Here is a 27,517-nt window from a genome sequence, read left to right on the forward strand (position 1 = left end):
CAAGTTAGTTAGTATTTAGCCCAGAAACCAATGGGAGCAGTCTTTATAGATCAAATGCTTTGCGGGACAAAGAAGAAACAGGTGAAGAACCTAAAGAGGAAATGACAAGTGAAAAGCAGAGAAAATATTTATTGAAGGCACAAGAACCAGGAAAGTGTGAGCTATACAGAACACTACACAATGACAAAACAATTTACATGTGTTACAAAACAAATGTCATTTGTTTCCTATGACACTTAACTGAGGCTCAAGAATGGTCCCAAGCTATAATCAAAATATTCATGTTTCATTGATATAAAACCTATATTGCTTCTGAATAGATACTTTTTGTGGTACAAAACAAAATCATTTTACGCAGCTTTTCATCCCAACCCCCCCGGCAAGCAACATCACCTTGAAGAAAATCTGCCATCTTTAGTGATCGAGGTTATAATTATTTTAAATGCTTTGCAATTTTGCATAATTGGTAAACCCACTCTTGCTATGGCCTGGGGTATGCAAAGTACGTAAAATGGCTTTATTGTCAACACATGCTACATATTGATATCGAAGCAAGTGTCACTTATCCTTAAGTCAGGTTGAGAAATTGTGATTCTTCTACATTGGAGTCCATGCATAGGTTAGCATGTAATAAACTGATATGGTCAAGGAACCTCAAGTGATTGAACAAAGCGGCTGAGCCCTATGACGCTGAAATTCTATTATTGCTTTTGCACCAGGTCAACATTATGAGAAACTGAGGAGTTGATGCACAACTAAATTGTGAAAAACTAAAAGAACCACGTACTCAACATTTCCAACAGAAAATGATGCACAAGTGAAATATCTATGAATTAATACCGACCTTTCAAGTAACTGTTCATAAGTGGTCTACGTGTCCAATGTAGCCAGCGTATAGAGTCACTGCTGACGTATAGTTGTCTGACGTGTGCAATTCCTACAAGTCTGAGGGCTTGTAAAGTCAGAAACATATACATTCATTACAACTAAACAGACAAAAAAAAAGGCTCCAACATTTGAAAAGCACCTGTCCAAAAATTGCTAAATGGATCTCAAATTGAGAGGCACGTTGTCCAGACGAGTCCAGTTCCTAGACTACCATGACAGAGAGGGTGCCATATAGCCGCTTTTAGCATTGACTGAATGTAAAATAAGTCCACTAACCCATGAGAAGGCCTTTGTGAACACTTATGAGTGACAGACTTTTGAAAATATTCACACATTTCTTAACATGTAAAATGACCATCATTCGTTCTTAGACGCAATTGTAAATGATATGACCGTCATTCATCTTGGCATTAAACCAACTGAGAAGCTTAATTCATAGATCACAGCAGCACAGTCACAAATAGTCTGCATATGTGTAAGACTCAAAAGAGCCTTGTAAATGTGCAACAATGTGCGGGCAGACTCCCACACTGGTAGTGAACTATGAATAAAGCTGTGAGTCTCATGTTAGCTACAATAACTTGCAAAAAAAGCCTCATTTGGTTTTGAGCTGAAGTGTATGACAGAAGTTGTACAAATGTACTAAATCAAACAGTCACTGCATCAGAGGGAGGCAAGCAATTAGGACAAAAATCATAAACAATACACTTTTATCAGGAAAGCTCAGCCAATAGACCTTTTGCAAAGGCACAGTGGTTAAGGCAACCACTGACCAAGACCTGCAACCACTGACCAATTGGCCACAATTGTTATATTGGAATAACAATTGTGGCCAATATTGGATTTGTACAAAAATGATTGCATACATTTCAGAAAATTCTAAACAACCTACATCTAGAGATACATTAAACAAGACTAGGAATATGAATCACATAACCCATTGTACCGGCGTGTGGGTGTGTATGTATATATAGCATTGTGGATTGAATCTTGCAACTAGTTATCTCAACTTTTAAAACAAGAGGGCACTTTAAAACAAGTCAAACAAATTATAAAAAAATACATGGGGGGGGGGGGGGAGGAGAAATGGGGGGGGAATGGACAACCTTGAAATACATTTCATACAAAATGGTAAACCCATAAATCAGCTGTAAACCTGGTCTTTGCAAACAAAGGGTTTGAGAGGGGAAGATGGCCAAAACAATTATCTTGTCAAATGCCCAAAATATACATTTGAAGGACGTAAGACTTCTTTAGTAAGGCACAGAAAACATCAGAAGGCAAAGAGGACATGAGGCATCACAGAAGTACCTCAGTGCCTAGTGGTACTGGACCCCAAAGGCAAATGGAACTTTGCAGTAGGCTGAAGTTTAGGCTAGGCGAGTGTCTTTAGTAAGACTCAGAAAGGCAAGTGTAAACTACTTGTGTCTGTGCAGAGAGACAGAGCAAGGAATTCATTCACCTCAAAAAGGCAAGATAATAGAAAACTAAGAATGTAAAACCCAAGTAAAACCAGGTGTTAAATTACTTTTTCCATAGGTCAATGTACATAGCTTTGCGTATATAAATATCATATACTAGGAATGATGTAAATTAATTCTGTGGTTGAGGCTACTATGAAGAGCCGAGTCACCACAACTCACTACGGCCCGTTAAGCAGTAGCGTTTTGGGTTGCCCCCTCAGATTGTGGATTTGGAGAAGGACACCCTCAGGTGGTGGTTCTCGCCCAGGTCATGATTGTGGAACTTGATGAGGGACTCGATGGCCTCCTCCACTGAGTCCATCTGGACCAAAGCCATCTTGCGGTCTTTCCTAAAAAACAATGCACCAAAACGTTTCACATACGGTCCGATATGCAGACATTCCTTAAAACATCATCCATACAACCACATAGAAAATAGACTGGTTTTTTTTAGAAATGGGGAAAAGATAACTTACTGGAAGAACTTGAAGGCCATGACCATTGCACCAGAGCTCGCAAACAGCATCTTAAGGTCATCCTCAACCACAGAGGGACTAAAAAGAAAGACACAATTGTAAAACTTGACAAGACTTTAGCAGTAGTTCACCAAGACATCCTGTAGCTATTGGCTGAGTTTTTCCTGTACCATGAAAGTGGTACCTGAGGACTAGCAGCTATCGAAAGAGTCAGTGGGCTCATTGCAGCAGAAACGCCTCCAGTCTACTTACGGGATGTTTGAGAGGTGCAGGGTGGCTGAGGGAGGGAATATGTTTGAGTAGTTCTTGGAGCCGGGCTTCTTGAAGCGGTGCAGAGGGGAGTTGCTGTAGTCCTTTGTCAGGCCCTGGTCCTCGTGGCCCTCACGGGGCAGCTGAACGTTGGTGTGTTTGGACAGGGTGACTCGCAGCGCTGTCCCGTGTAGCCTCTGGCCATTCAGGTGGCTCATTGCTGTTGGAAGCAGAGGTTAAGCACTGAGTCTTCAAATCCAAGATGTACATCGCTCCCTACATATGGTTTTGTTTAGCACTACTTTTCCTGGATTATTCCTTTCCAATAAAGTTTAGCTGGGCCTTACCTAGCTGCGCCTGAGTCCCATCAGACATCTGGATCAGAGCATTCTCCTTCTTGTTGAACAGGATCTTCACTCTCATTACATCACCATATACACCTTCACATACATTTAGGATGGGGAGAGAACAACAACTGTTTGAAACCATGTCTTTGAGCACCTTTAAGATTTTAACACCTATTTGGGCCCTATTGGGAAGCTTGTGTATATGAATAACTTCAGTTCACAATCAAGATGCTCCTCCATTTAGTCAAATGAGAAGGGGGTGAAATGCATTCTAGCAAGAGAGACTGAAGCCACTGATCATTAAAATGTTGCATCATGGCCACTATTGTGAATTACTCAAGAGGTACAGTTTGTGTGACTTCACTACACCATAAATGTTAATCAAAAAGAGTAGACTACCGTGTGGACATCGGTTTAAATAAACTCAAGGCAGTGGAACTGTGAAACGTAGCTACACTTGGATGGAAAAAGGGAAAATGAGGGTTTTATGTAGTTTATCAAGGAGGAAATGACGTGTGTCTACCAAGTGACCCCTCCCTGTTGAATTGGTAAATAACATTGAAGACCATTAATGGTTAGAAAAACTCAAACTAAAAAACAGGGACTGAGTCAGAAATAAGGATCCTAAACAATGCAAAAAAAATGGCCATATGTACTCTGACCATTAACCAAAAGCAATTGATACAGCGTTCGTAAAAAGGGCATGCAAAATGAAAAAAATCCAGCATGCAAATTTACCATGAAAGCTATGACTGAACAGACAAATTATAAAATCTCATGTAAGTTACAGCATCTCACTGAATTTCCCACAAGATATTCTTATCAATTCAAATGCACAACCTGCAGTCTTGTAATTTCGACTATGCTTAAGAGAATAGTAAACTCTGATAAAAACAATTATTCATAAGTTCTCAGGTCATGAAATGGTCAATAGTATTAAAGAGACTAGTCAGCAATATCTATATAGCGTGGGACCTAAAAATGCAGCCTTGAGAGATCGGCACAAAATTTGCATTGCTTTTAAGGTCCACATATATTCTTTACCAATTTGGCTGAAGTTGACGACCAGACTCAAACCATATCAACTATAGACATTTCAGATAAGGAAACATTTGTGACCAATCTATTCCTTTAAAACATTTGCTATGCCTGTGGACACAAACATTGAAAATGCTGCAACTTTTCCACCAAGTTTCTCAAATCAACACGCAAAACGCATGAAACCAAAACATTTGAAACAAACTGGTTATGAAAAATAGAACTGAACAAACAAGTAGTAATCATTTTTAAAAAAGGTGCCAATGACAACATACCGAAAAGAATAAAGAGGCTTTGGGGCGTAACTCTCTTTATAAGACAGCAGAGGAAGGCAGCGGAGGGAGGAAGGGACAGGAAAAAGATCGGAGGCAGGAGAGTGGAGGAGGTTCAACATATCATCCACAGCGGAGGCAGTTCCACGGGGTTGGATCATGAGGAGGGTTAATAAATTGGACAGGAGAGAGGAAGGGGAGGGGAGGGGGGGTATGTAACAACATGATATGAGCAGAGATGAGTGGATATGTTTATATGTGGTGTGTTGAAGATGTGGTGTAATGGTTCAGAGAAAGAAAGTGGATACATGGGGCGTGCAGTCAGTTTGGCAAAAAAAAAGGTTATATATATTTTTTAAAGAGGGTGAGATAGGGGGAATGGGGACAGAGAGAAACAAGAAAGAGGTAAAAAAAACAAAACAAGGTCAGTATACAAAGAAATATGAAGTGTTCCATCCAGCATAGAATGTGCTTTAAAAAGGGTTTAAATGATATAAAGATCACCGAACCTACAATGAAACTAGGAAGAATGATACACAAGTGGCTGAGACAATATTTATTCTATAATTCTGTCTGAGTTTAAGTGTACCATTGGCATTAACATAAATAGATACACTTTAAATGAATGATTGTAGAAATATAGGTTGGGCTTAAGCTGAAGGCCATGCAAACGATAAAAGCAATGTTGGCTCTAAATTGGATGAAAAATGGCTCTACATGTATGTGATAGGTTAGGGGAATGATTTCTCAAAGAACAATTTAAAGTGTATCATGTTTAGTAGATGAAGAGGGACTGGTAACATTATGTTGAGAAATTGAACGTTAATAGAAATTCCACACAGTTTATGTACAGTATGTAGGTCCTACTGCCTGCTTTAATGAAAACGTGCCAATATTTAGAATTATAATAATGATTGAATGAGTCAACATAAATGTATCTTCTGCCTGTGAAACACCAGTAACGGGATGGTACAACACAGGAGTGAGAGGGAAAAAAAACTAGGGAAGAAGAAACCAGGAGCTCTGCTACACTGTACTTGTATACAATGCCTTTTTGAAGGAGTTGACAGAGGAAAAGGGGGGTGCTATATTAGGGTTGGACGACTTCAACCTTTGTCCTTTCGTGACTAGGTGCCCATAAAACCTTGTGAAATACATTAGCCACCCCCAATTTGTTTTTCTTTTTTAAAATACATTTAAACTAAGCTAAAATGACAATTGGGCAAAAGCGCGAAATCGAATGCAACTGGACGAATCATGACAAAAAGCCTGGAAGCGCAGGTAATGGTAAAAATGTTCTAATGTTCCTTTCTGGTGGAAGAGCAAAATATGACAAGTTAGTGTCTTACCGTAGAGAGTTAGGTTATAGGCTAGATAGAAACAGTCTACCGTTTAAACAATTGCTTTATTTGCCTCACGAAACAATAGATAAATAAGTTGTTTGTTCTCTCTCATAAAGCTGTCATTGAGAATAGCCTATGCCTATAGACTTTAATTCTTGTTCATTTGTGAAAGTCACATCAACTCAGGACGACACCTTTGTAGGATACTATACATGTATTTGGGTAATAAGCTAGACAAGGTAGTTGAGAAGTGTCCATTATTTAAAAAAATAAATAGGTTTAGGCAATAGCCTAAATGCCCAGGCATCCGACAGAGAAACATTTTTGCACTGCTTTCGTGAATTAAGCTAAACCATTGTCTGTCACATCACGAGGTCGTCACCATCTATCATGGCTGTCAGAAGAGGCTATCGTAATATTGCCCCAGCTCTATGCTGCTGTATATCACCTAGGCATGACTTCATGCATGTGTGTGTGTGAGAGAGAAGGGGGGCAGAATTCTAAACATTTTCAATAGACATGGTACATTAACATAAATGTTTGAACACCGAGTGCCAGCATATAATACACAGCCATCAATGTACTTGGCATGTTTCATATGGACCCACTGAAGCAGCTCTCTCCACATACTGGCTGCAGTCCAATTCTCTACCCTTTTCCCCAAAGTGTGCACTCATTCACTTCCTCTCATGGATTTAAAAGTAAGTACCTGGCGGGACGAAATATGGTGTTGAGTAACCCAGACTTATGACAATCAACTTCCTTTAAAAACACATGAAGGAAGAGAGAGCAAGTGCACACTTGGGGGAACAGGGTAGGAAATAGGAAGGAAACCAACATCTACAGAGAAGCTCACAGCTGGAGACCCCGTTGACCTGGGCCACCAGGGTGCGAGAGTGAGGCAAGGCAGGACTAACCTCTGGGTTGAGGTTACTGAGCAGCAGAACAGAGTTGCCACCGGTGAGTTGGTGGAAGCCCATTCTGCCTGCAGCCACTGCAGCCCCAGGCATGGTCAGATGGGCCAGGCCTCCAGGAACCCCCTGCATCGTCAGGCCTGTGGAGGGAAGCAAATGGAGCGGGATAACAATTCAGTGAACAAGCTTCGAAATGGGTTGACAGATAAACGGCTGGACAGGAAGCCGCACAATTGACACTAATCTGCTCATAGGTAAAGGTCTGCAAAAGTATCAAAGTAGTCAGTGTAGCCACTCAATGGTAGTAGATGAGGACAGTTTCCCCCTTTAAATGTAAAGTTCTAGTGAACAAGTCTTATGTACAATCCAATGTTGGTCAGGAGCAAGCTGAGCGTCAGAGGAGGAGCCAACTAACCTGCAGCTTGCTGAATGGTGAAGGCTGGGGGGAAGGCGTGAGCTCCCGCATATGGGTTGGCCGAGATAATCCCAGGAGGACCTTGAGAAAAACACGTGGATACAGAGGAGTGTTAATCAATTGCTTGAATTTTCAATTTATTGTAAATTATACAAACATAAATGTTCAAATTATTGTACAGGGGAAAAGGTACAGGGGTCAGCCATATACAATATATACACACACAAAAAAAAGTATGTTGGCACCCCTTCAAATTAGTAGATTTGGCTATTTCAGCCACACCCATTGCTGACGGGTGTATAAATTGAGCACACAGCCATGCAATCTCCATAGACAAATACTGCCAGTAAAATGTCCTTACTGTAGAGCTTAGTGACTTTCAACGTAGCACCGTCATAAGATGCCACCTTTCCAAAAAGTCAGTTCGGCAAATCATGCTAGAGCAGCTCCGGTCAACTGTAGGTGCCATTCTTATGAAGTGGAATCGTCTAGGAGCAACAAAGGCACAGCCGCGAAGTGATCGGCCACACAAATTCACAGAATGGGAACACTGAGTGCTGAAGCGCATAAAAATTATCTGTCCTCAAAACTCGAGTTCCAAACTTCCTCTGGAAGCAAAGTCAGCACAATAACTGCTCGCCAGGAGCTTCATGAAATGGGTTTCGATGGTCGAGCAGCCGCACACAAGCCTAAAATCAACATGCGCAATGCCAAGCGTCAGCTGGAGTGGTGTAAAGCTCTCTGCCATTGGACTCTAGCGCAGTGGAAATGTATTCTCTGGAGTGATGAATCACACTTCACCGTCTGGCAGTCCGACGGACTAATTTGGGTTTGGCGGATGCCAGGAGAACGCTACCTGCCCCAATGCATAGTGCCAACTCTAAACTTCGGTGGAGGAGGAATAATGGTCTGGGGTTGTTTTTCATGGTTTGAGCTTGGCCCCTTAGTTCCAGTGAAGGGAAATCTTAACGCTACAGCATACAATGACCTTCAAGAAGATTCTGTGTTCCAACTTTGTGGCAACAGTTTGGGGAAGGCCCTTTCCTGTTTTAGCATGACAACACCCCTGTACACAAAGCGAAGTCCATACTGAAATGGTTTGTCGAGATAAGTGTGGAAGAACTGGCCTGCACAAAGCACACAACACCAGTACCCAACCTCACTAATGCTCGTGGCTGAATGGAAGCAAGTCCCCGCAGTAATGTTCCAATATCTAGTGGAAAGCCTTCCCAAAAGAGTGGAGGCTGTTATAGCAGTAAAGGGGGGACCAACTGCATATTAATGCCCATGATTTTGGAAGGCGATGCTCAAGGAGGTGGTGCCAACATACTTTTGGTCATGTAGTGTAGCTCCCTACCTGTTCAGTTGTGTCTAAATGAAAAGCGAGAAAGGACGGAGGTATTTGAAACATATTTACCATAGTACTCACCGAAAGCTGCAGCCATAGCCTGGTGGTCGATGGCGGGATGGCTGTCCCCCGTGGGCAGGTCGGGACGCGTGTAGTCCCGGCTCTTGTCGTTGTTGTACTTCACATTCAGGCTGGTCAGCTTGGAGAAGTTGATGCGGAGGGTGCAGCAGGCGTTGTAGATGTTCTGCCCATCTAAAGACTTCAACACAGGGCAACAGTTTCAACATTAAACTATCTATAAAAGTGTCCAAATAGCCAGGATTTGCTCATTTGTCTTTCAGAGTATTCCCCCCCCCCATTTTCAAAATGTTAACACATTCAAGTCAGGATCTAAGAATACAATGAAGTGCTGTGTATTATTGTGACAGGTAGAGGGTGCCACTCACAAGTTTTGTGTGCTGAGCAGTCAGGCCGTCAGAGTACTGCAGCAGGGCCTGGAACTGGTTGTTTTTGGTGAAAGTGATGATCTTCAGCACCGCTCCGAACTTGGAGAAGATCTGCGAGCGACGACAGCATGGTCAGGGGGAATACAAACATAGACCTAAACATTCATACATGTAATGAGTGTGTTACCTGATGCAGCACGTCCAGGGTGACGGGGTAGAAGAGGTTCTCCACTATGACACGCAGGACGGGGCTGGCCCCGCTCATGCCGGCCGAGGCATCCACCCCTGCCATGGGCACGCCCCCCGTCTGCACTACGTTCACCGCCTGCAGTGCCGCCTGGGCTCTCTGTGGGGAGGGGAAGAGAGGAGGGTGGTTCAGTGGAAGAGTTGAAAAGCTCAGGTAGAAATGTAACGAGTAGAGCTGATGTGACTCCCAGACTAGAGGTCGACCAACTTAGATTGTTCAACGGCGATACCAATTGGAGGACCAAAGAAAGCCAACACCGATTTTTTTTTTTTATTAATAAAAAAATATATTTTTATTACATACGCAGATTTGTATATATTTTTGTAATAATGACAATTACAACAATACTTGAATGAACACTATATTTTAAAACAAATATGATACATAAATAAAATCAATTTAGTCTCAAATAATGAAACATGCTCAATTTGCAAAAACACATACCTTGACTATTGGATGTTTGAATGGGCACTTTGAATTGCCAGCCTAATCTCGTTAGTTGAAGCCAAACAGTGCTTTGATACAAGCATTGCTAAGAGCTGCTGGCAAACGCAGTAAAGTTTGAATGAATGCTTACGAGCCTGCTGCCGCCTACCACCGCTCAGACTGCTCTATCAAATCATAGAAAAACGAGCCTTTGGTCATTAATATTGTCAAATCTGGAAACTATCATTTCGAAAACTAAATGTTTATTCTTTCAGTGAAATACGGAACCGTTCCGTATTTTATCAAAAGGGTGACATCCATAAGTCTAAATATTGCTGTTACATTGCACAACATTCAATGTTATGTCATAATTATGTCAAATTCTGGCAAGTTAGGGCCGCTTGGCTTGTTGCGAACTAACTGTTGCACATACCCTGACTGCGTACAATGAACGCAATTAAAGTGAGACAAATTACCTAGTTAATATTGCCTGCTAACATGAATGTATTTTAACTAAATATGCAGGTTTAAAAAAAACTTACGTGTATTGATTTTAAGAAAGGCATCGATGTTTATGGTTAGGTACGTGCAGCGATTCTGCTTTTTTCGCAAATGCTCTTTTGTTAAATCATCCGTTTGGCAAAGTAGGCTGTGATTCGATGATCAATGCGTTGCCTGTTAATTTATCATATGCAATGCAGGACAAGCTAGTTAACGTCAAACATGTGTAGCTAACTAGTGATTATGTATTTTTTTCTAAGATAAGTTTAATGCTAGCTAGCAACTTACCGTGGCTCCTTGCTGCACTCGCGTAACAGGTGGTCAGCCTGCCACGCAGTCTCCTCATGGAGTGCAATGTAATTGCAAAAACGCTGATTACCGATTGCTCTGAAAACTTGAAATCGGCCCTAATTAAATCGGCCATGCCTTAGGTCGACCTCTACCGCAGACAGTCTGTGTTCTACACAAAACATTTAAATAAGTTAAGATCTTTAAGTTTCACCTCACTGAATAAACTCAGGTTAGCAATATAGCCCAAGTCCCTAGTAGCTTGACATTTACAAGTGAAATAGCCGTAAAAAAAAAACACGTGTGTGTGTGTGGGGGGGGGGGGAGAGATGACATGTTTGTATACACATCAGTGGAAACTCTGGGGCCTATTTGTGAGTGTAATACACCTGGTGGGAAGAAAAACACCCCATGGAGAGAAACTTCATATCAGAAAAACAAACATCTTGGAATGTTCATGTGCACCGCAGCAGTGTTTATGTTCACTGTATGGGTCAATGAGCAGATAAGACTAAGAGCGGAGTCGATTTGAGCGGGGAGCAGGGAGAGCACAGCTGTGGCTTCCATTGGTCGCCATTGGCATGCAGTCTCCCAGGGGAGTGCCTCATTTGGAGGGCGCATAGTACACACTACACACTCAACCACAAGATATGCAGGGAAAGGTAAACAAGCCTTTAAGCTTGTGAAACACACTGCAAAAGAAGGTAGAAGTTGAACAAATTAGCAGTCGAATGCCGACAGCTCCCTTTTCGCTAACATGGAAAATCTTAATTCTGATTGGCTGTTGTCAGCTACGATGCTGACAAGTAGACAGGTGGTTTGCTTGTGCAGCCACACAAGCCCTGGCAAGAACACAGTTCCCAATGAGTCATTCTGACCCTGAAAAACAGGAAACAGAGGGGCGAGCTAGAGCCCATAGCTTCCATGGCCGGTTCAAAATATCTCTTAAGAGGAAACCCACTTCATGTTGGCTCTAAGCCTCAAAGTCTTTGCTCAGCGCTTCCTACAAACAAAACAAAAAACAATCTGAATGAAGAGCCCTTGAGTCAAGTCCATATGTAGGCCTACAACTTCTCTTATGGCCTTCCAAAAGAGTACACCTGAGCAGATAAACGGTTGTGAACAGTTAAGAAGGATGCACACTACATGAACGTGACTCACCACTTGGTTGGGGGAGTTGTCAGTCTTGAGCTCCTGGTGGTTGGAGTACTGCAGGAAGATGGGATGGTTGCGGATGACGGGCGTCACAGAGGCATAATAGCTGACCATGGCCTGGGCCGCGTCCTCCGTGTTCATCTCTACGAAGGCCTGGGCACACAGGAGAAAGCAAAAAGAATAACATCTGTGAACAGCACTACATGTTCCTTTCTGGACAACACTTGGCGGCTGCTACTACCACCACCACCACCATTAGCTAGAGCTAATGAGCCAGTGGTTCTCAAACCTCTTCTCGGGGACCCCCCAGACATCTCACAATTTTGCTGTAGCCCCTGGGCTTTAAATCAGGTCTATTAGTTCTGGAATAGAAATGCATGCAAGAACACTTACCTGGTTTTTTCCTTTGAGCATGAGCAGGTTGGTGACTTTACCAAAGGACAGGCCCAGGGAGATGACCTCAGCCTCGTTGATGTCGTCGGGGAGCTTGCGCATGTGGATTACACGCGACGGGATGCCCGGGCTCCTTATGTCACCTTTGAACTTCTTGCTGTCATTGCCATTGGCTGTGGAAAAAATGCAGAGCACAGTTTGGATGTACATCCTTTTGGAGAAATAGATGTGTTGGAAGAGGTGATGCTCAACTTTAAAAAGTTTGTTAATTTCTTTGATATTAAAACAACAAAAAATAGCGTTTTCAAAACTAACCTGCTGCGCAGGTCATTATATTGGGTCCGTTTGAGGCGCAGGAGAAAAGCTCGTCTGATCCTCTCTGCAAAGGGGAAAGGACATGTTGAGACCAATGCAGAATCTCCCCACCGGCATGAACTGATAAAGGGAAAAGGGAGAAACAACTTCCCATGTATATTGGCAACAAAAAAGAAACGTAACAATAGCCACTAAGTAAACCATCCACGTTGACCTTGCAAAAACAATGGGAAAACAGATATTGACAATGGCACGGGTTGTCCCAGTCACAGGTCGTCACCATCACAGCCTAAACTAACAGATATGATCCTTCAACAGCCTTGCCTTCAAACAGGAGACCCATTGAGTCAAACACGGGCCAGCTGGCATCGCCTTGTGACAATGAAAACAGGAAAGGGTCAGCTTCTTAGCTAACAGGAAAGGTTCTAGGACCACCCCTGAGCTACAAGTAGATGACCAAATGGTGAGGCCAACGTACAAACGTCATTCGCAGACAAAAGCAGAGACGAATGTGCATAGATGGGAGCATATGCAGACTGACGGGGATCCAATGACAGGACTTGTAGCCTCATTAGGCCCTCTATGGTCACACCCTGTCCCACTCAACTCCTACCCCCACTGCCTATGCATTGTATGTGCATGCACGCAACTATGGGTGTTGGGGGTCACAGTACTGGCATAGGTTTTAGTGAGAGAACCAGAGAGGGAAGGAGAAAAACAACTCCATTTCTGGGTCGCCAAACTGCAAGAATGAGGGCGGGGGAGGGAACAGAAACCAGAGTCACTGGCCTGGCGGTACATCACCCCCGTAGTCTAGCCAACCCCGGGTGGTTACTAGTGGGGGTTGGAGACGGCTCAGATGGTGACCCGTTCACGCTTTCTTCATAGTGTGGGCCAAGCCCCCCAAAACTCATTAGCTACAAGCTCCATTCACCAATCTGGCCCTCATACCACCATGGCCACCTAATCAGCCCCAGCTTCCAATTGGCTGATTCACCCCCCCTCCCTCCTCTAATTATTCGCCAGGTCATTGCTGTAAATGAAAATGTGTTCAGTCAACTTATCTGGTAAAATAAAAATAAATAACCATCCGTTAGCTTTAAACAATCTTAAATGTTATTTTCTTGGTATCTTACCAAAAGGGGCACAGTCCAAATATTGTCTTTAATCTATAAACCCATATTAATAAAGAAAAGAGTCAAGCTCAATTCTGATTTAAAACATACATACAGTTGAAGTCGGAAGTTTACATAGTTAGGTTGGAGTCATTAGAACTCGTTTTTCAATCACAGGTACAAAAGTATCTATATCCATAGTAAAACGAGTCCTATATCGACATAACCTGAAAGGCTCAGCAAGGAGAAACCACTGCTCCAAAACCGCCATAAAAATAACCAAACTACAGTTTAAACTGCACATGGGGACAAAGATGGTACTTTTTGGAGAAATGTTAGCTGGTCTGATGAAACATAATGACTATTGTCATGTTGATGAAAAAGGGGAGATTAAAGCTGAAATAACTCAATCATTCTCTCTGCTATTATTCTGACATTTCACATTCTTAAAAATAAAGTGGTGATCTAACGGACATAAGACGGGGAGATTTTAATTGGATTAATGTCAGGGATTGTGAAAAACAGTTTAAATGCATTTGGCTAAGGTCTACAGTTGAAGTCGGAAGTTTACATATGCCTCAGAATAATAGTAGAGAGAATGATTCATTTCAGCTTTTATTTCATTCATCACATTCCCAGTGTGTCAGAAGTTACGCTCAATTAGTATTTGCTAGCATTGCCTTCAAATTGTTTAACTTGGGTAAAACGTTTGGGTAGCCTTCCACAAGCTTCCCACAATAAGTTGGGTGAATTTTGGCCCATTCCTCCTGACAGAGCTGGTGTAACTGAGTCAGGTTTGTAGGCCTCCTTGCTCGCACAGGCTTTTTCAGTTCTGCCCACAAATGTTCTATGGGATTGAGGTCAGAGCTTTGTGATGGCCACTCCAATACCTTGACTTTGTTGTCCTTAAGCCACAACTTTGGAAGTATGCTTGGGGTCATTGTCCATTTGGAAGACCCATTTGCGACCAAGCTTTAAATTCCTGACATGTTGCTTCAATATATCCACAATTTTCCTGCCTCATAATTCCATCTATTTTGTGAAGTGCACCAGTCCCTCTTGCAGCAAAGCACCCCCACAACATGATGCTGCCAGGGCCTTTGCTGTTGTTCTGGGATTGATTTGCACTTTTCACATCAAAGTACGGTCATCTCTAGGAAACAGAACGCGTCTCCTTCCTGAGCGGTATGACAGCTGCGTGGTCCCATGGTGTTTATACTTGCGTACTATTGTTTGTACAGATGAACGTGGTACCTTCAGGCATTTGGAAATTGCTCCCAAGAATGAACCAGACTTGGAGGTCTACAATCTTTTTTCTGGGGTCTTGGCTGATTTCTTTTGATTTTCCATTGATATCAAGCAAAGACGCACTGAGTTTGAAGGTAGGCCTTGAAATACATCCACAGCTACACCTCCAATTGACTCAAATCTTGTCAATTAGCCTAATCGAAGCTTCTAAAGCCATAACATAATTTTCTGGAAACTTCCAAGCTGTTTAAAGAATCTGTCTGTAAACAATTGTTGGAAAAATGCACAAAGTAGATGTCCTAAGCCACTTGCCAAAACTATAGTTTGTTAACAAGACATTTGTGGAGGGGTTGAAAAACGAGTTAATGACTCCAACCTAAGTATGTAAACTTCTGACTTCAAATGTTCAAGATCCTATAAAAATGGGAGGTAGAGTGAAGTATGCTTTACAACATGTGTAAGAGGCTGCACACCAGCTGTCCTCTATATAACATCAACAAAAAGGGGAAACTGAAAAGGCTAGCGACCGTCCGCTAGCCAGCTCTTTTCAAGTGATCACCGGAGTACACAAATAAACAGACTTCCGCAGGGCTGAGACGCCAACAGAATGCCCTCTCCTCTCCCCCACCAGCCACTCCAAATTCCACTAGGTTGGGACTCAATGAAAACCATACATGAGGGGCAGGGGGGCTAGTGTGGGTAAAGGTCTTTAAAAAGAGGCTTAGTAGCTAAATGCATGTTCCTGGTGCTGTTATGACACTTTAAATAGGATATTGCAGGGCTGGCAGGCAAAGTCAGAGAGCAGGCTTTGTCTGCCACTAATATCCCTCTCATGCAGACCAAAATTCCACTAATTTACCATGCCCGTTTTTTTTTATACCAGCTTATTATATATCTGAAAGGGGTAGGGGGTTAAAAAAAATACATGTCTAATTGAAATCCACCTAAAGATCTAGTCATGAATCCTGCATACAGGAAAATACAGGTATCAGGTCTGTGTGAATGGTTCTCTGCTTTTTTGCAGGTAAATTAATTTACACTTCCATTTTTAAACACCTCCCGAATTTGAAATGCAAACAGACCATGGTTTTAACACCATCACCCACCCCTCCAAATTGTCCAGTTACCCACTGATATGTATAAAGGGGTGGAGATATATGCACACACGCAAGAAAGAGGTTAATAAAAGGCTATTTGAAAGGGGGGGGGGGGGGGGGGTCATATACACATTTTTTTCAATGGGTTATATACCACATCTTCAGTCTGAAATGGGTATAACATTCTCACCAATGGCCTTTACACTGGTGAGAAAAAACGGTCACTGCAATCAATTGGCCAGACTGTCTCCTAGCCACTTTTTGATTAGACTAAAACTTATGTATTGGGCTGTGAAGTGTTAAGCCCGTTAAATATTATGTTCTATAAAATAAAACTACACGATCAGAACAGGCACCTTTGCCAGAAAACTCAGTTAATCAGCAATGTTTCAAAATGCTGTGCTGAGGCAATAGGTTTACAAATGTTAATGAAGTGACTTGTGTTATAGAGAAGTTTAGGCATAAATTAAATAGATTCGAAAAGGTGAGACAAAAAAAAACATACTTTAAGAGTTAACAGGCGAGCAGGAGACAATTACACCTCAAGAATGGGGCCGTTACCGGGGCAGCCTTGAATGTCACTCTGTCATCATAGGAACCCTAGCCTGTGGCACCAGGTGAGGTGAACTGCTAGGCCAAACCAAACTCCTGACTTTTGGCCTGAACACAGAAAAGGCTGATTCTCCTCGGACCAACAGCTAGGTGTACGTTTCTCCCAGCAATTACCAAGCTGCACACAATATTTGCGAAACCAGTTATGACGCCTCTAAAGAAAAGTTAATTAAGAACGGCAACTCAATGCTTTGCCTCTTGGAGCCACTAGGTCTGGGCTGCCGTGAGTTTAAATCTAGCTCATAACGTATATCAAATCAAATGTTATTGGTCACATACACATGGTTAGCAATGTTATTGCGAAAGTAGCGAAATGCTTGTGCTTCCATTTCTGATAGTGCAGTAATATCTAACAATTCCACAACAAATACCTAACACACAAATATATGTAAAGGAATGGAATAAGAATATAAATATATGGATGAGCAATGACAGAGCGGCATAGGCTACGATGCAATAGATGTCATATGTATATACTGTATTCTATGAGTAATGCTAGATATGTAAACATTATTAAAATGGCATCATTAAAGTGACAAATGCTCCATTTACTCAAATGGCCAATGATTTCAAGTCTGTATGTAGGCAGCAGCCTCAGTGTTAGTGATGGATATTTAATAGTCTGATGGCCTTGAGATAGAAGCTGTTTTTCAGTATCTTGGTCCCAACTTTGATGCACCTGTACTGACCTCGCCTGCTAGATGGTAGCGGGGTGAACAGGCAGTGGCTCAGGTGGTTGTTTTCCTTGATATTATTTGGCCTTCCTGTGACATCGGGTGCTGTAGGTGTCCTGGAGGGCAGGTAGATTGCACAACTCTCTGGAGAAGCCTGCGGTTGTGGGCGGTGCAATTTTGCCGCCTTCACCACATGGTCTGTGTGGGTGGACCATTTCAGTTTGTCCATGATATGTACACTGAGGAACTTAACTTTCCACTTTCTCCACTGCTGTCCCATCGATGTGGACAGGGGGGTGCTTCTTCTGCAGTTTCCCCGAAGTCCACGATCATCTCCTTTGTTTTGTTGACATTGAATGAGAGATTATTTTCCTGACACAACACTCAGTGGCCCTCACCTCCTCCCTGTAGGCTGTCTCGTCATTGTTGGTGATCAAGCCTACTACTATTGTGTTGTCTGCAAACTTAATGATTGAGTTGAAGGCGTGCATGGCCACGCAGTCATGGGTGAACAGGGAGTACAGGAGGGGGCTGAGAACACACCCTTGTGGGGCCCCACAGCAAAGTGGAGATGTTGTTTCCTACCTTCACCACCTGTGGGCGGCCCACCGGGAAGTCCAGCACCCAATGACCCAGGGCATCGAGCTTAATGATGCGCTTGGAGGGTACTATGGTGTTGAATGCTGAGCTACAGTCAATGAACAGCATTCTCACATAGGTATTCCTCTTGTCCAGATGGGACAGGGCAGTGTGACGGCGATTGCATCGTCTGTGGACGGATTGGGGCGGTAAGAAAATTGAAGTGGGTCTAGAGTGACAGGTAGGGTGATTTGATCCTTGACTAGTCTCTCAAAGCACTTCATGATGACAGACATGAGTGCTACGGGGCAATAGTCATTTAGTTCAGTTACCTTAGCTTTCTTGGGAACAGGAACAATGGTGGCCATCTTGAAGCATGTGGAGACTGTAGACTGGGATAGGGAGAGACTGAATATGTCCGTAAACACACCAGCCAGTTGGTCTGCACATGCTCTAGGGACATGACTAGGGATGTGCTGGCTACCTAACAACATTTGCTAATGGCGACTGCAATGATCAAAAACAGGTTCTTTACCATATTTTTCCTAATTAGCTTGCATTGGGAAACAGAGGCCAAAGGAACAACATGCATGTAGAAAATGGGGGGGAAACATATTTGCATGTGCTGAATAGGTTCCATTCATCCCCATGCCCCCACCCTCTCCCATCCTTGAGGAATGCAATAGAGAACATCAACACAGCCAAGGTAAATAGCATTTTTTTTTTATTACCCACTCCCCACACCAATTTGATAAAAAAAAGTAAGCGAACAATATGCAACGTTATAGGATTTTAGTTAGCCGATGGAAAAGCCCCAAAGGGCATTTGACGAGTAAAACAGTAGATAACACCTCCATAGTGGCATTTCAAGAACATGATGTAAAAGGGTTACAATTTTCTCCAGGATAACCACCGTTAACCACAACTGATCCAGTGAATAAACCAACTAAATACTGCACTTGCCTTCTTACAATATTACTAACTAAGCCTAACAGTAAAGGAACACCATTTGGTACCCATCTAAATGAGTTCCATCCAAGACCCTCCAGGCCTTTTTGATACAGTCAACAGGCCATTCTTTGAGGCCGGCAGTTTGTAATGACACACCTCGGGGGAGAACAGGAAACAAGAGGCAATTAGAAAACGGATGGAAAAAACACCCATATTCCAGTAAACTGCTCTCTTTTCCTGTGAAAATAAACCACTCCATATTACCACCTTAAGGTTCCCGCTGGCTTGTGCGTAACAAAATAGCCTTGTCATATACATGTGGTACCTGTAAGAATCTGTCTTTGTGCTACGGATCCCCGTGGCTAGGAACATACCACAGAATATTATCAGTCTAAAAGAGCAACGGGGAATGCGGTTGCTGTGGGGTGGCGTTTGAAGGGTAGACTGGAAGACAGAAGTAACAGTGTTGTAGAACACAGACGACTAACACGCCGAGCTAGGAACACTTAGCGTTTGATCGCTATCCCAAACCCACATATCCTGGAGGAGGCACTCAACATCAGGGAGACGAGGTAGCACTTACCACTGCGTGTCTGCACTCGTTCAAACTTCCACCATCTAGAAACATCTGCTTTTGCTCAAGCTAGCTAGCCCCGGCCCACAGACTGCAGGGCTCCAACGGGGGATATTGTGTGTGTTTAAAGTTGTTATTTTCCTGGGAAGGGTCTCAAGGGAGGGATGAGACCATCATACGAGTGGTACAGAATTAGAGGGGCTAAAAGTGAGTGGGACATGTACTGACGTAATCAGTGATGAGACAGAAGTCCCTAAAGAGAGAAGAGGGCTTGGAGGAGCCAGAGAGCTGGAAGACGAACATACCACAGAGAGTATTCCAGCCACAATGCCAAAGACAACCAATAATTACACCCTACCGTTTCCACAGCAACAGCAATGTTCTCACCACACCGGATGCAAACAGCTTAAGAGATTTAAACTTGGCAACTGGTTACCAGTGACTGGGCATTGTGTGCTTTACTTAATTGACGTGTAGCGAAATGTAACAAAACAAGCAACATTAATTGTATCTACTACTAGTTTGTGAATGCCTCCTTTACAGTTTCACAACACTGTTTAAATAGCCAACTACCATACAAACAAAGGAACCTGTAAGGGAACTTGAAACCACAACCTTTGAAAACAGAATATTCCCATTGCCAGATCCGGTTGTAGGCTTGCCTTCTTATGCTAGCTTCTTTGAACTCTTTCATTTCTGATGCAGCAACACTGGGCATGGCTGTGTGACCCCAATAATCCAGATGACAGGACTAAATGTAGCCTTAGAAACAACTGGGCTACAATTTGTAAATCCTGCACGGCACACTGCTACATCTTTAAATCATCCTAATCTGAAGACCTAGTCAAACACCTTGTTGAATAGAGCTGGGAATTGCCAGGGACGTCACGATACGGTATTATCACGAAACGTAGGTGCCAATTCGATATGTATTGGGATTCGATACTGCTGGTTTTATTGTGATGAGGTTCTAAACATATTGCTCTCTATATGTCTGCTGCAGAGAGACAAGAGAGCATGAGAAAATGAGTTGATTAGTCAGAAATAAATGCTGAAAAGTAGATCCATAGCACAGTATCTTGGACGATATAACTATCGATTTTTCGCCACACCACTAATGTCGAAGAGGAAAAAGGAGAAAAGAGGTGCCTACCTTTGTACCAACTGTAATATCATGGACACTGCTGTGAAGAAAAGAGAAGACAGGAATGTTAGAAGCAGTATAGATGAAAAATTGAAACTCCAAACATCTAGGGTTAAGGAACTAAGAGGTTCACTATTGTGTAGTAAAGATTCAAGAATCCGCAAAATGGTAGAGAAAAAGCAACAGCTAGCCAACTAGATTAGTTTATCAGTTGCAGAAAAGTTGGAAAAGCCAGTCAGTCAACATTTGCACAATGAGGCTGCTCAATATGTTTTATTGTCCCAGGTTCTAACCTTAAACAGGCGCTATACAGGCTGCCTAGCCAACAATACATATTGTTCTGTTAAATAAGAGCTGGATGTCACGTCTGATAGAAAAGGCCGAGTTCAGACCAAACACTTCCTTACTCATATGCAAAAATCACCTACACTCAGCACTTAGGCCTGTACTGAAGTCAATGACTAGTCAAAAAGGGACTCGCTTTTTATACTACAGTAATGCTTAAATTCACAAAAAGTTACATGAACTGTTGAAGATTATCACATAAAACAAAAATGTATAATATCTCTTAATCCTGTGTGTTTACCACACACACACCTTATTTTTATTGTTTATCCAAAAACGGCATTAGATTTTTCCATAGGCTTTTTCCTGTTATATGAAACCTATATAAATTTGACGAATTTTGCTTAACAAGTCACATAATAAGTTGCATAGATTAAATTTGTGCAATAAAAGTGTTTAACGTGATTTTTAAATGAATACCTCATCTCATCATGAATACTTATCTCATCTCTCTCTTTAAATGAATACCTCATCTCATCATGAATACTTATCTCATCTCTCTCTTTAAATGAATACCTCACCCAACCCATTCAATTATCTGTAAAGCCCCTCAGTCGAGCAGTCAATTTCCAAACACAGATTCAACCACACAGTTATTAATTACACTTTGGATGGTATCAATACACCCTGTCACTACAAAGTTACCGGCGTCCTTCCCAACTCAGTTGCCGGAGAGGAAGGAAACCACTCAGGGATTTCACAGGACGACAATGGTGACTTCAAAACAGTTACTGAGTTTAATAGCTGTGATAGAAAACTGGAGGACGGATCAACAATGTTGTAGTTACTCCACAATACTAACCTAACTGACAGAGTGAAAAGAAGGAAGCCTGTTCAGAATAGAACTATTCCAAAACATGCATCCTGTTTGCAATAAGGCACTAAAGTAAAACTGCAAAAAATGTGGCAAAACAATTGACTTTTTGTCCTGAAAGTGTTACGTTTGGAGCAAATCCAATACGACACATTACTGCGTACCACTCTCTATATTTTCAAGCATAGTGGTGGCTACATCATGTTATGGGTAAGCTTGTAATCGTTAAGGACTGGGGAGTTTTTCCAGGATAAAATGTAACTGAATGGAGCTAAGCACAGCCAAAATCCTAGAGGAAAACCTGCTTCAGTCTGCTTTCCACCAGGCACTGAGTTGAATGCACCTTTCAGCAGGACAATAACCAATCACACAATATGACAAATCTTTACTTGTAAATTAGATTTCTGAATTTCATTTTCAATCAATTTGAAGACATTTCTAAAAACATGTTGTTCTCACTTTGTCATTATGGGGTATTGTGTGTAAACGGGTGAGAAAAAAATCTATTTAATCCACTTTGAACTCAGGCTGTAACAACAAGCTGTGGAATAAGTCAAGGGGTATGAATACTTAGTGACTTCACAATCTAAAAAAAAATATACGGTTTCTAAATAAGCTTTGTTGTACAATTAAAAAAGGTAAAATGCACTGCATTTCAAATAGTCAGGAATAATCTAATGAATGCAGGGCTTGCGAAATTATACCTAAATTATAAGCCTTCCACAACCATAAGACCCACTAATAATGTAAGTATTTTATCAAAATCGTTTAACCTGCTTTTTTTACAATAATCACTGGTCTGGCTTTCAGGTAAAGTTGAAGTCGGAAGTTTACATACACTTAGGTTTCAGTCATTAAAAATAATTTTTCAAACACTCCACAAATGTCTTGTTAACAAACTATAAGTTTTGGCAAGTCGCTTGGGACATCTACTTTGTGCATGACAAAATTCATTTTTCCAACAATCGTTTACAGACAGATTATTTCACTGAATCACAATTCCAGTTGGTCAGAAGTTCACATACACTAAGTTGACTGTGCCTTTAAACAGCTTGGAAAATTCCAGAAAATGATGTCATGGCTTTAGAAGCTTCTGATAGGCTAATTGACATCATTTGAGTCAATTGGAGGTGTACCTGTGGATGCATTTCAAGGCCTACCTTCAAACTCAGTGCGTCTTTGCTTGGCATCATGGGCAAATCAAAAGAAATCAGCTAAGACCTCAGAAAAAAATTGTAGACCTCCACAAGTCTGGTTCATCCTTGGGAGTAATTTCTAAACGCCTGAAGGTACCACACGTTCATCTGTACAAACAATAGTACGCAAGTATAAACACCATGGGACCACGCAGCCGTCATACCGCTCAGGAAGGAGACGCGTTCTGTTTCCTATAGATGACCGCACTTGTGCGAAAAGTGCAAATCAATCCCAGAACAACAGCAAAGGCCCTTGTGAAGATGCTGGAGAAATCAGGTACAAAAGTATCTATAGCCACAGTAAAACGAGTCCTATATCGACATAACCTGAAAGGCCGCTCAGCAAGGAAGAAACCACAGCTCCAAAACCGCCAAAAAAAGCCGGACTACGGTTTGTAACTGCACATGGGGACAAAGATCATACTTTTTGGAGAAATGTCCTCTGGTCTGATGAAACAAATAGAACTGTTGGGCTATAATGACCATCGTTATGTTTGGAGGAAAACGGGGGAGGCTTGCAAGCCAAAGAACAACATCCCAACCATGAAGCACGGGGGTGGCAGCATCATGTTGTGGGGGTGCTTTGCTGCAGGAGGGACTGGTGCACTTCACAAAAAAGATGGCATCATGAGGCAGGAAAATCATGTGGATATATTGAAGCAACATCTCAAGACATCAGTCAGGAAGTTAAAGCTTGGTCGCAAATGGGTCTTCCAAATGGACTATGACCCCAAGCATACTTCCAAAGTTGTGGCAAAATGGCTTAAGGACAACAAAGTCAAGGTATTGGAGTGGCCATCACAAAGCCCTGACCTCAATCCCATAGAACATTTGCGGGCAGAACTGAAAAAGCGTATGAAGCATACGCAAGGAGGCCTACAAACACGACTCAGTTACACCAGCTTTGTCAGGAGGAATGGGCCAAAATTCACCCAACTTATTGTGGGAAGCTTGTGGAAGGCTACCCGAAACATTTGACCCAAGTTTAACAATTTAAAAGGCAATGCTACCAAATAGTAACCGAGTGCATATAAACTTCGGACCCACTGGGAATGTGATATAAGAAATAAAATCTGAAAAATAATTCTCTACTATTATTGACATTTCACATTCTTAAAATAAAGTGGTGATCCTAACTGACCTAAGACATGGAATCTTTACTAGGATACAAATGTCAGGAATTGTGAAAAACTGAGTTTAAATGTATTTGGCTAAAGTGTATGTAAACTTCCGACTTCAACTGTATGTCTATGAAAATTCATTTTTAGTATTTTATGTTTTTATTTTTTACCAGAACCATACATAATGCACGTTCACTAATAATGACTAACTTCTTGTAGCAGGCATTCTAGAAAAAAAATGTAACAGGTCTCAAACGCTCAAGCCCACATGCTAGTGAGTAGCCAGCTAATATTTCAAGTTTAGCCAATTTGGATCCACTTGCTAACTAACAAGACAGAACAGTTGAATTGTTTGGAACAGCATGCTAGCCTGTCCACTTTGTTCTGATATAATTGTGCTTCATGCTTATTGCACATTTACAAAACCGACTAGACAGCTAGTATAACAGTCTTCGGCTAAAATGGTGCTAGCAGTATGTGAAAAACCAAGTACCGTCTGCGCTGTGCGCAATTTGAGGAGTTGAGACATAAAAAGGGTATTGTTAGGAAGGTTGATGTCTCCTCTAGTACAGTAAATTGTCTCAATGTGTTTCGTTGTCCATATGACTGATTCTGTTGGACCAAACTCAAACACTAATAGCGAGTTGAAACCGCTTGTTATAGAGGAAGTGATCTCTCATCTGTGTTGTTGTGAGTGGCATGGGGAAGGGATTGGTGTGTGTAAGCACAGAGGAAGAGGCGAAGCGAAAGGCAAAGCAAACTGTGCGTTTCTATGAGTTTATTTGGACCCATGCTTGTCACCTGCCTTCCCGCCTTTGGGACAATGACTTCCATTGTTAGGGCAGACATGAGCATCTCATCACTGTATTCAGATCTCTGGTGTAAAATGGGTAGGTGCACATAGCACAGAAGGAGACGAGACCAAGTGGACATAAAACGCTGATGAAAACTTGACTCTTGCAATACAAGCCCTACTTGAGAGATCGTCAAATGGTTCCCCACTTCCAACTGTATTCACATGTGTTTAATGTACATAATATGTACAAGAAAGCATGTTAAAAAAATTTTTTAAATGAAGCATGTAAAAAATGAATATAGACCTATCATTCTATGAAAAAAAAAAACTGTTTATTGATACACTACTGCTTAGAACTATTTAAGATGTGCCAAATAAATTGGCTCCAGCTCAGGGCTCCAGCTATGCACTTGGTTTGCCAACTTGTTAGCTAAGTGGCTAGCATGCAAGAGCAAGTTTCTTGGTTACAGCAGAGACAATCCCCTCCTTGACCAAAATCCATGCTGCCCAAATTTGTTTAATACGTACATTTTATATTATCGTTTTTTCAGTTCGTAAAGAAATATTGCCCCTTGTCTGCACTGCTGGTAATACCATACACACCAATATGGTACAGGGACGGTATGAAACAATCTGGATACCAGCCAACCCTAGTCTATTTAAACGCATTCCCTTGATAACCCTCATGTTAAAGGCCAATAGAGAAAACAGTGCAAACATTCCCTTTCCCACAGCTCTGCCCGTGAAATATTAGTCGTATTTGGGGCCTTGGCCCCGCCGACACTCAGTTGAAGATTAACCTCTCATGAGCTACAAGCAGGAAACACAGCCTAAGAGCTCCCTCCCATCTCCAACCCTTCCTAAATCAACATTTGACAGATTAGCCACTTGTGATCACTAAAATCATTTTACCACTGGCTGAAAACAGCATTGACATGGCACTGTTATTTAGGACAATTGTGTGCCAAATATGTCCCTCAAACTCCACAGACACAAATATCTGCAGCCATGAAAAATAAGTTGAGGTTTCGATGCCCACAGGCAACTTTTGCACAAAAATAAATACTTACCACTTTACACATGTTGAAACCTATTGGAAAACAAAACTATTTTCCATGTCAAAATGATATGCTTTCAGAGTAGGCTTGACACTAAGTAGACTAATAAAGGATAAACTGACGGGAAGGGGGAGGATGAGCGAGACAATGCAACAGCTCAAATTACAGGTCAAATCACTCAATGCTCACACCAAGTCATTGCATGCGGAGAAACCGACTCAACACTCACCACCCTTATGGGGGTTATTCGGCATCAACAATGAGCATCTCACAATGCTACAAGAATGAGATGTAAAAATGTATTCCAACATACGCACAACATACGTACGTTTATTATCAGATATTCACAACGAATTAACTGGTACCTTACATTTATAAAATATACTCAAATAATTACTTACTCTAGTTCAGTGACGTAAGTGGATCCCATGGGATACAAATCAGTCTCTGGACGGCTAGAAGGAAGAACTGTGGCGTTAATATCAAGCCTGGTAGCTAGCTAAGTCACATTATCTTGTCTTTTCACTTGACCTAAACTTCAAGTTGCTGCAAATCTAGCATAACGATGTGTCTAGCAATATTAATTTTTTTTTTTTAAATAATAATGTTCAAGTTTAGAATATTGTTCATCTCTGCAGTAGAAACGGACCTTCAGAACAACAAGATGCATAGCCACGTTGTTGCCAAGACTTTTAACTAAAGCTAGCAAATATATAGTTAAATTGTCAGTCATTTAACAGTCTGCTGTGCTCGCTAGACAATAAGGTAGGTTATGATGGAGAACGTTCTAGCTGCCACAGGTGGTTTCAAAATGTTCAGTGCAGTAGCTACAACATGCGCAAAAGGCAACACAGATGAGCAAAACTACAGTGCTCAGTCCACGCAATATGCACCAGTTGCTTGAATGTCTTGCTTTTATAAGATAACGGTACAGAACAATTGAATTCAGACAAAAAGTAAAATGTTAATTTAAAAAATAAACACCCACATAGACTGCTGGTGCTAACTAAAACACCAAAGCAACGATCTAACATTAGTGGGTCTATAACGGGTACACAGAAAGCAGTTTTACCATGTTTCCATCGCAACCGAAATATAACACCGCTCATTTTCGTTACAGGATATAGCAATTTACAGATAATTACTTAGTTAAATACGTGCATATTCGTTTGTAGCTCTTTTCTCATGAACATAACTTCTACCTTGAACTTACCCGTCCATTGCACAACACAAAACTAGATAGTTACACAGTTTGATTAGACCATCAAGTCTGTTTTGCTTGGCCGACTTTTCTTATACCCTTACAAAATGGCGGAGAACAGAGAAACGAAACGTGATTAGCCTAGCTAGCTAGTAAATTTGTGGGCGTTTGAGACGAGAAGTGGGCGCTGCGCTGATAGGATAAGACGAGAGTTGCCAGAGAGGGGCGGTCTCAAACTAAGTTTAAGTTTGATTGTAAATGGTCAGTTACAAATCCATTCTGCATGATGATGAAATTAGTTTATGCATTTTCATAAATGTTATGCAGAATTAATTTGTGATGCAACTGCGTATATGTTTTCAGAGACCGTTCTGCAAGGTACCCTGGACGACTGTAAGGGAAATGGACAATCAAGTATTCTTCATATGCCTAAAGAAAAAAATAAAGGACAAAGATGCTATCAATTAT

At 41.7% G+C, this 27,517-nt stretch overlaps 1 protein-coding gene across 5 annotated transcripts; it reads right to left on the minus strand.

The window, feature by feature from the left end:
- Positions 1-109: 109 nt before the first annotated feature.
- Positions 110-27,176, minus strand: LOC139424711 (polypyrimidine tract-binding protein 1-like). Of its 5 annotated transcripts, none has more exons than XM_071101285.1 (16): positions 27,062-27,168; positions 26,250-26,303; positions 20,528-20,558; positions 12,525-12,588; positions 12,210-12,382; positions 11,823-11,969; positions 9,387-9,545; positions 9,200-9,310; positions 8,835-9,012; positions 7,406-7,486; positions 6,994-7,130; positions 4,737-4,770; positions 3,424-3,516; positions 3,080-3,296; positions 2,828-2,905; positions 110-2,701 (listed from the first exon to the last, which is right to left on the minus strand). In XM_071101285.1, exons 1-16 carry the CDS (start codon positions 27,067-27,069, stop codon positions 2,569-2,571), a joined length of 1,698 nt encoding a protein of 565 aa, XP_070957386.1. In that variant the 5' UTR covers positions 27,070-27,168; the 3' UTR covers positions 110-2,568. The 5 variants fall into 5 exon arrangements, with proteins under 5 accessions (XP_070957386.1, XP_070957628.1, XP_071032940.1 ...); XM_071176839.1 differs by having other exon boundaries at positions 112-2,701; positions 8,823-9,012; positions 27,062-27,175; XM_071101527.1 differs by lacking the exon at positions 20,528-20,558 and having other exon boundaries at positions 27,062-27,176.
- Between the last annotated feature and the right edge of the window lie 341 nt (positions 27,177-27,517).

Source organism: Oncorhynchus clarkii, chromosome 1, assembly GCF_045791955.1.
Source record: "Oncorhynchus clarkii lewisi isolate Uvic-CL-2024 chromosome 1, UVic_Ocla_1.0, whole genome shotgun sequence".
Classification (NCBI taxonomy): domain Eukaryota; kingdom Metazoa; phylum Chordata; class Actinopteri; order Salmoniformes; family Salmonidae; genus Oncorhynchus; species Oncorhynchus clarkii.

What these genes read in the sequence shown, in the direction of transcription:
- LOC139424711 (XM_071176839.1), bottom strand. An exon ending in TGCTCAAAGGAAAAAACCAG is followed by an intron (nt 11,970 to 12,209) that starts GTAAGTGTTCTT and finishes CTGTGTGCCCAG; the next exon opens with GCCTTCGTAGAGATGAACAC. An exon ending in AAGCCTCTTTATTCTTTTCG is followed by an intron (nt 3,517 to 4,736) that starts GTATGTTGTCAT and finishes ATGTATGTGAAG; the next exon opens with GTGTATATGGTGATGTAATG.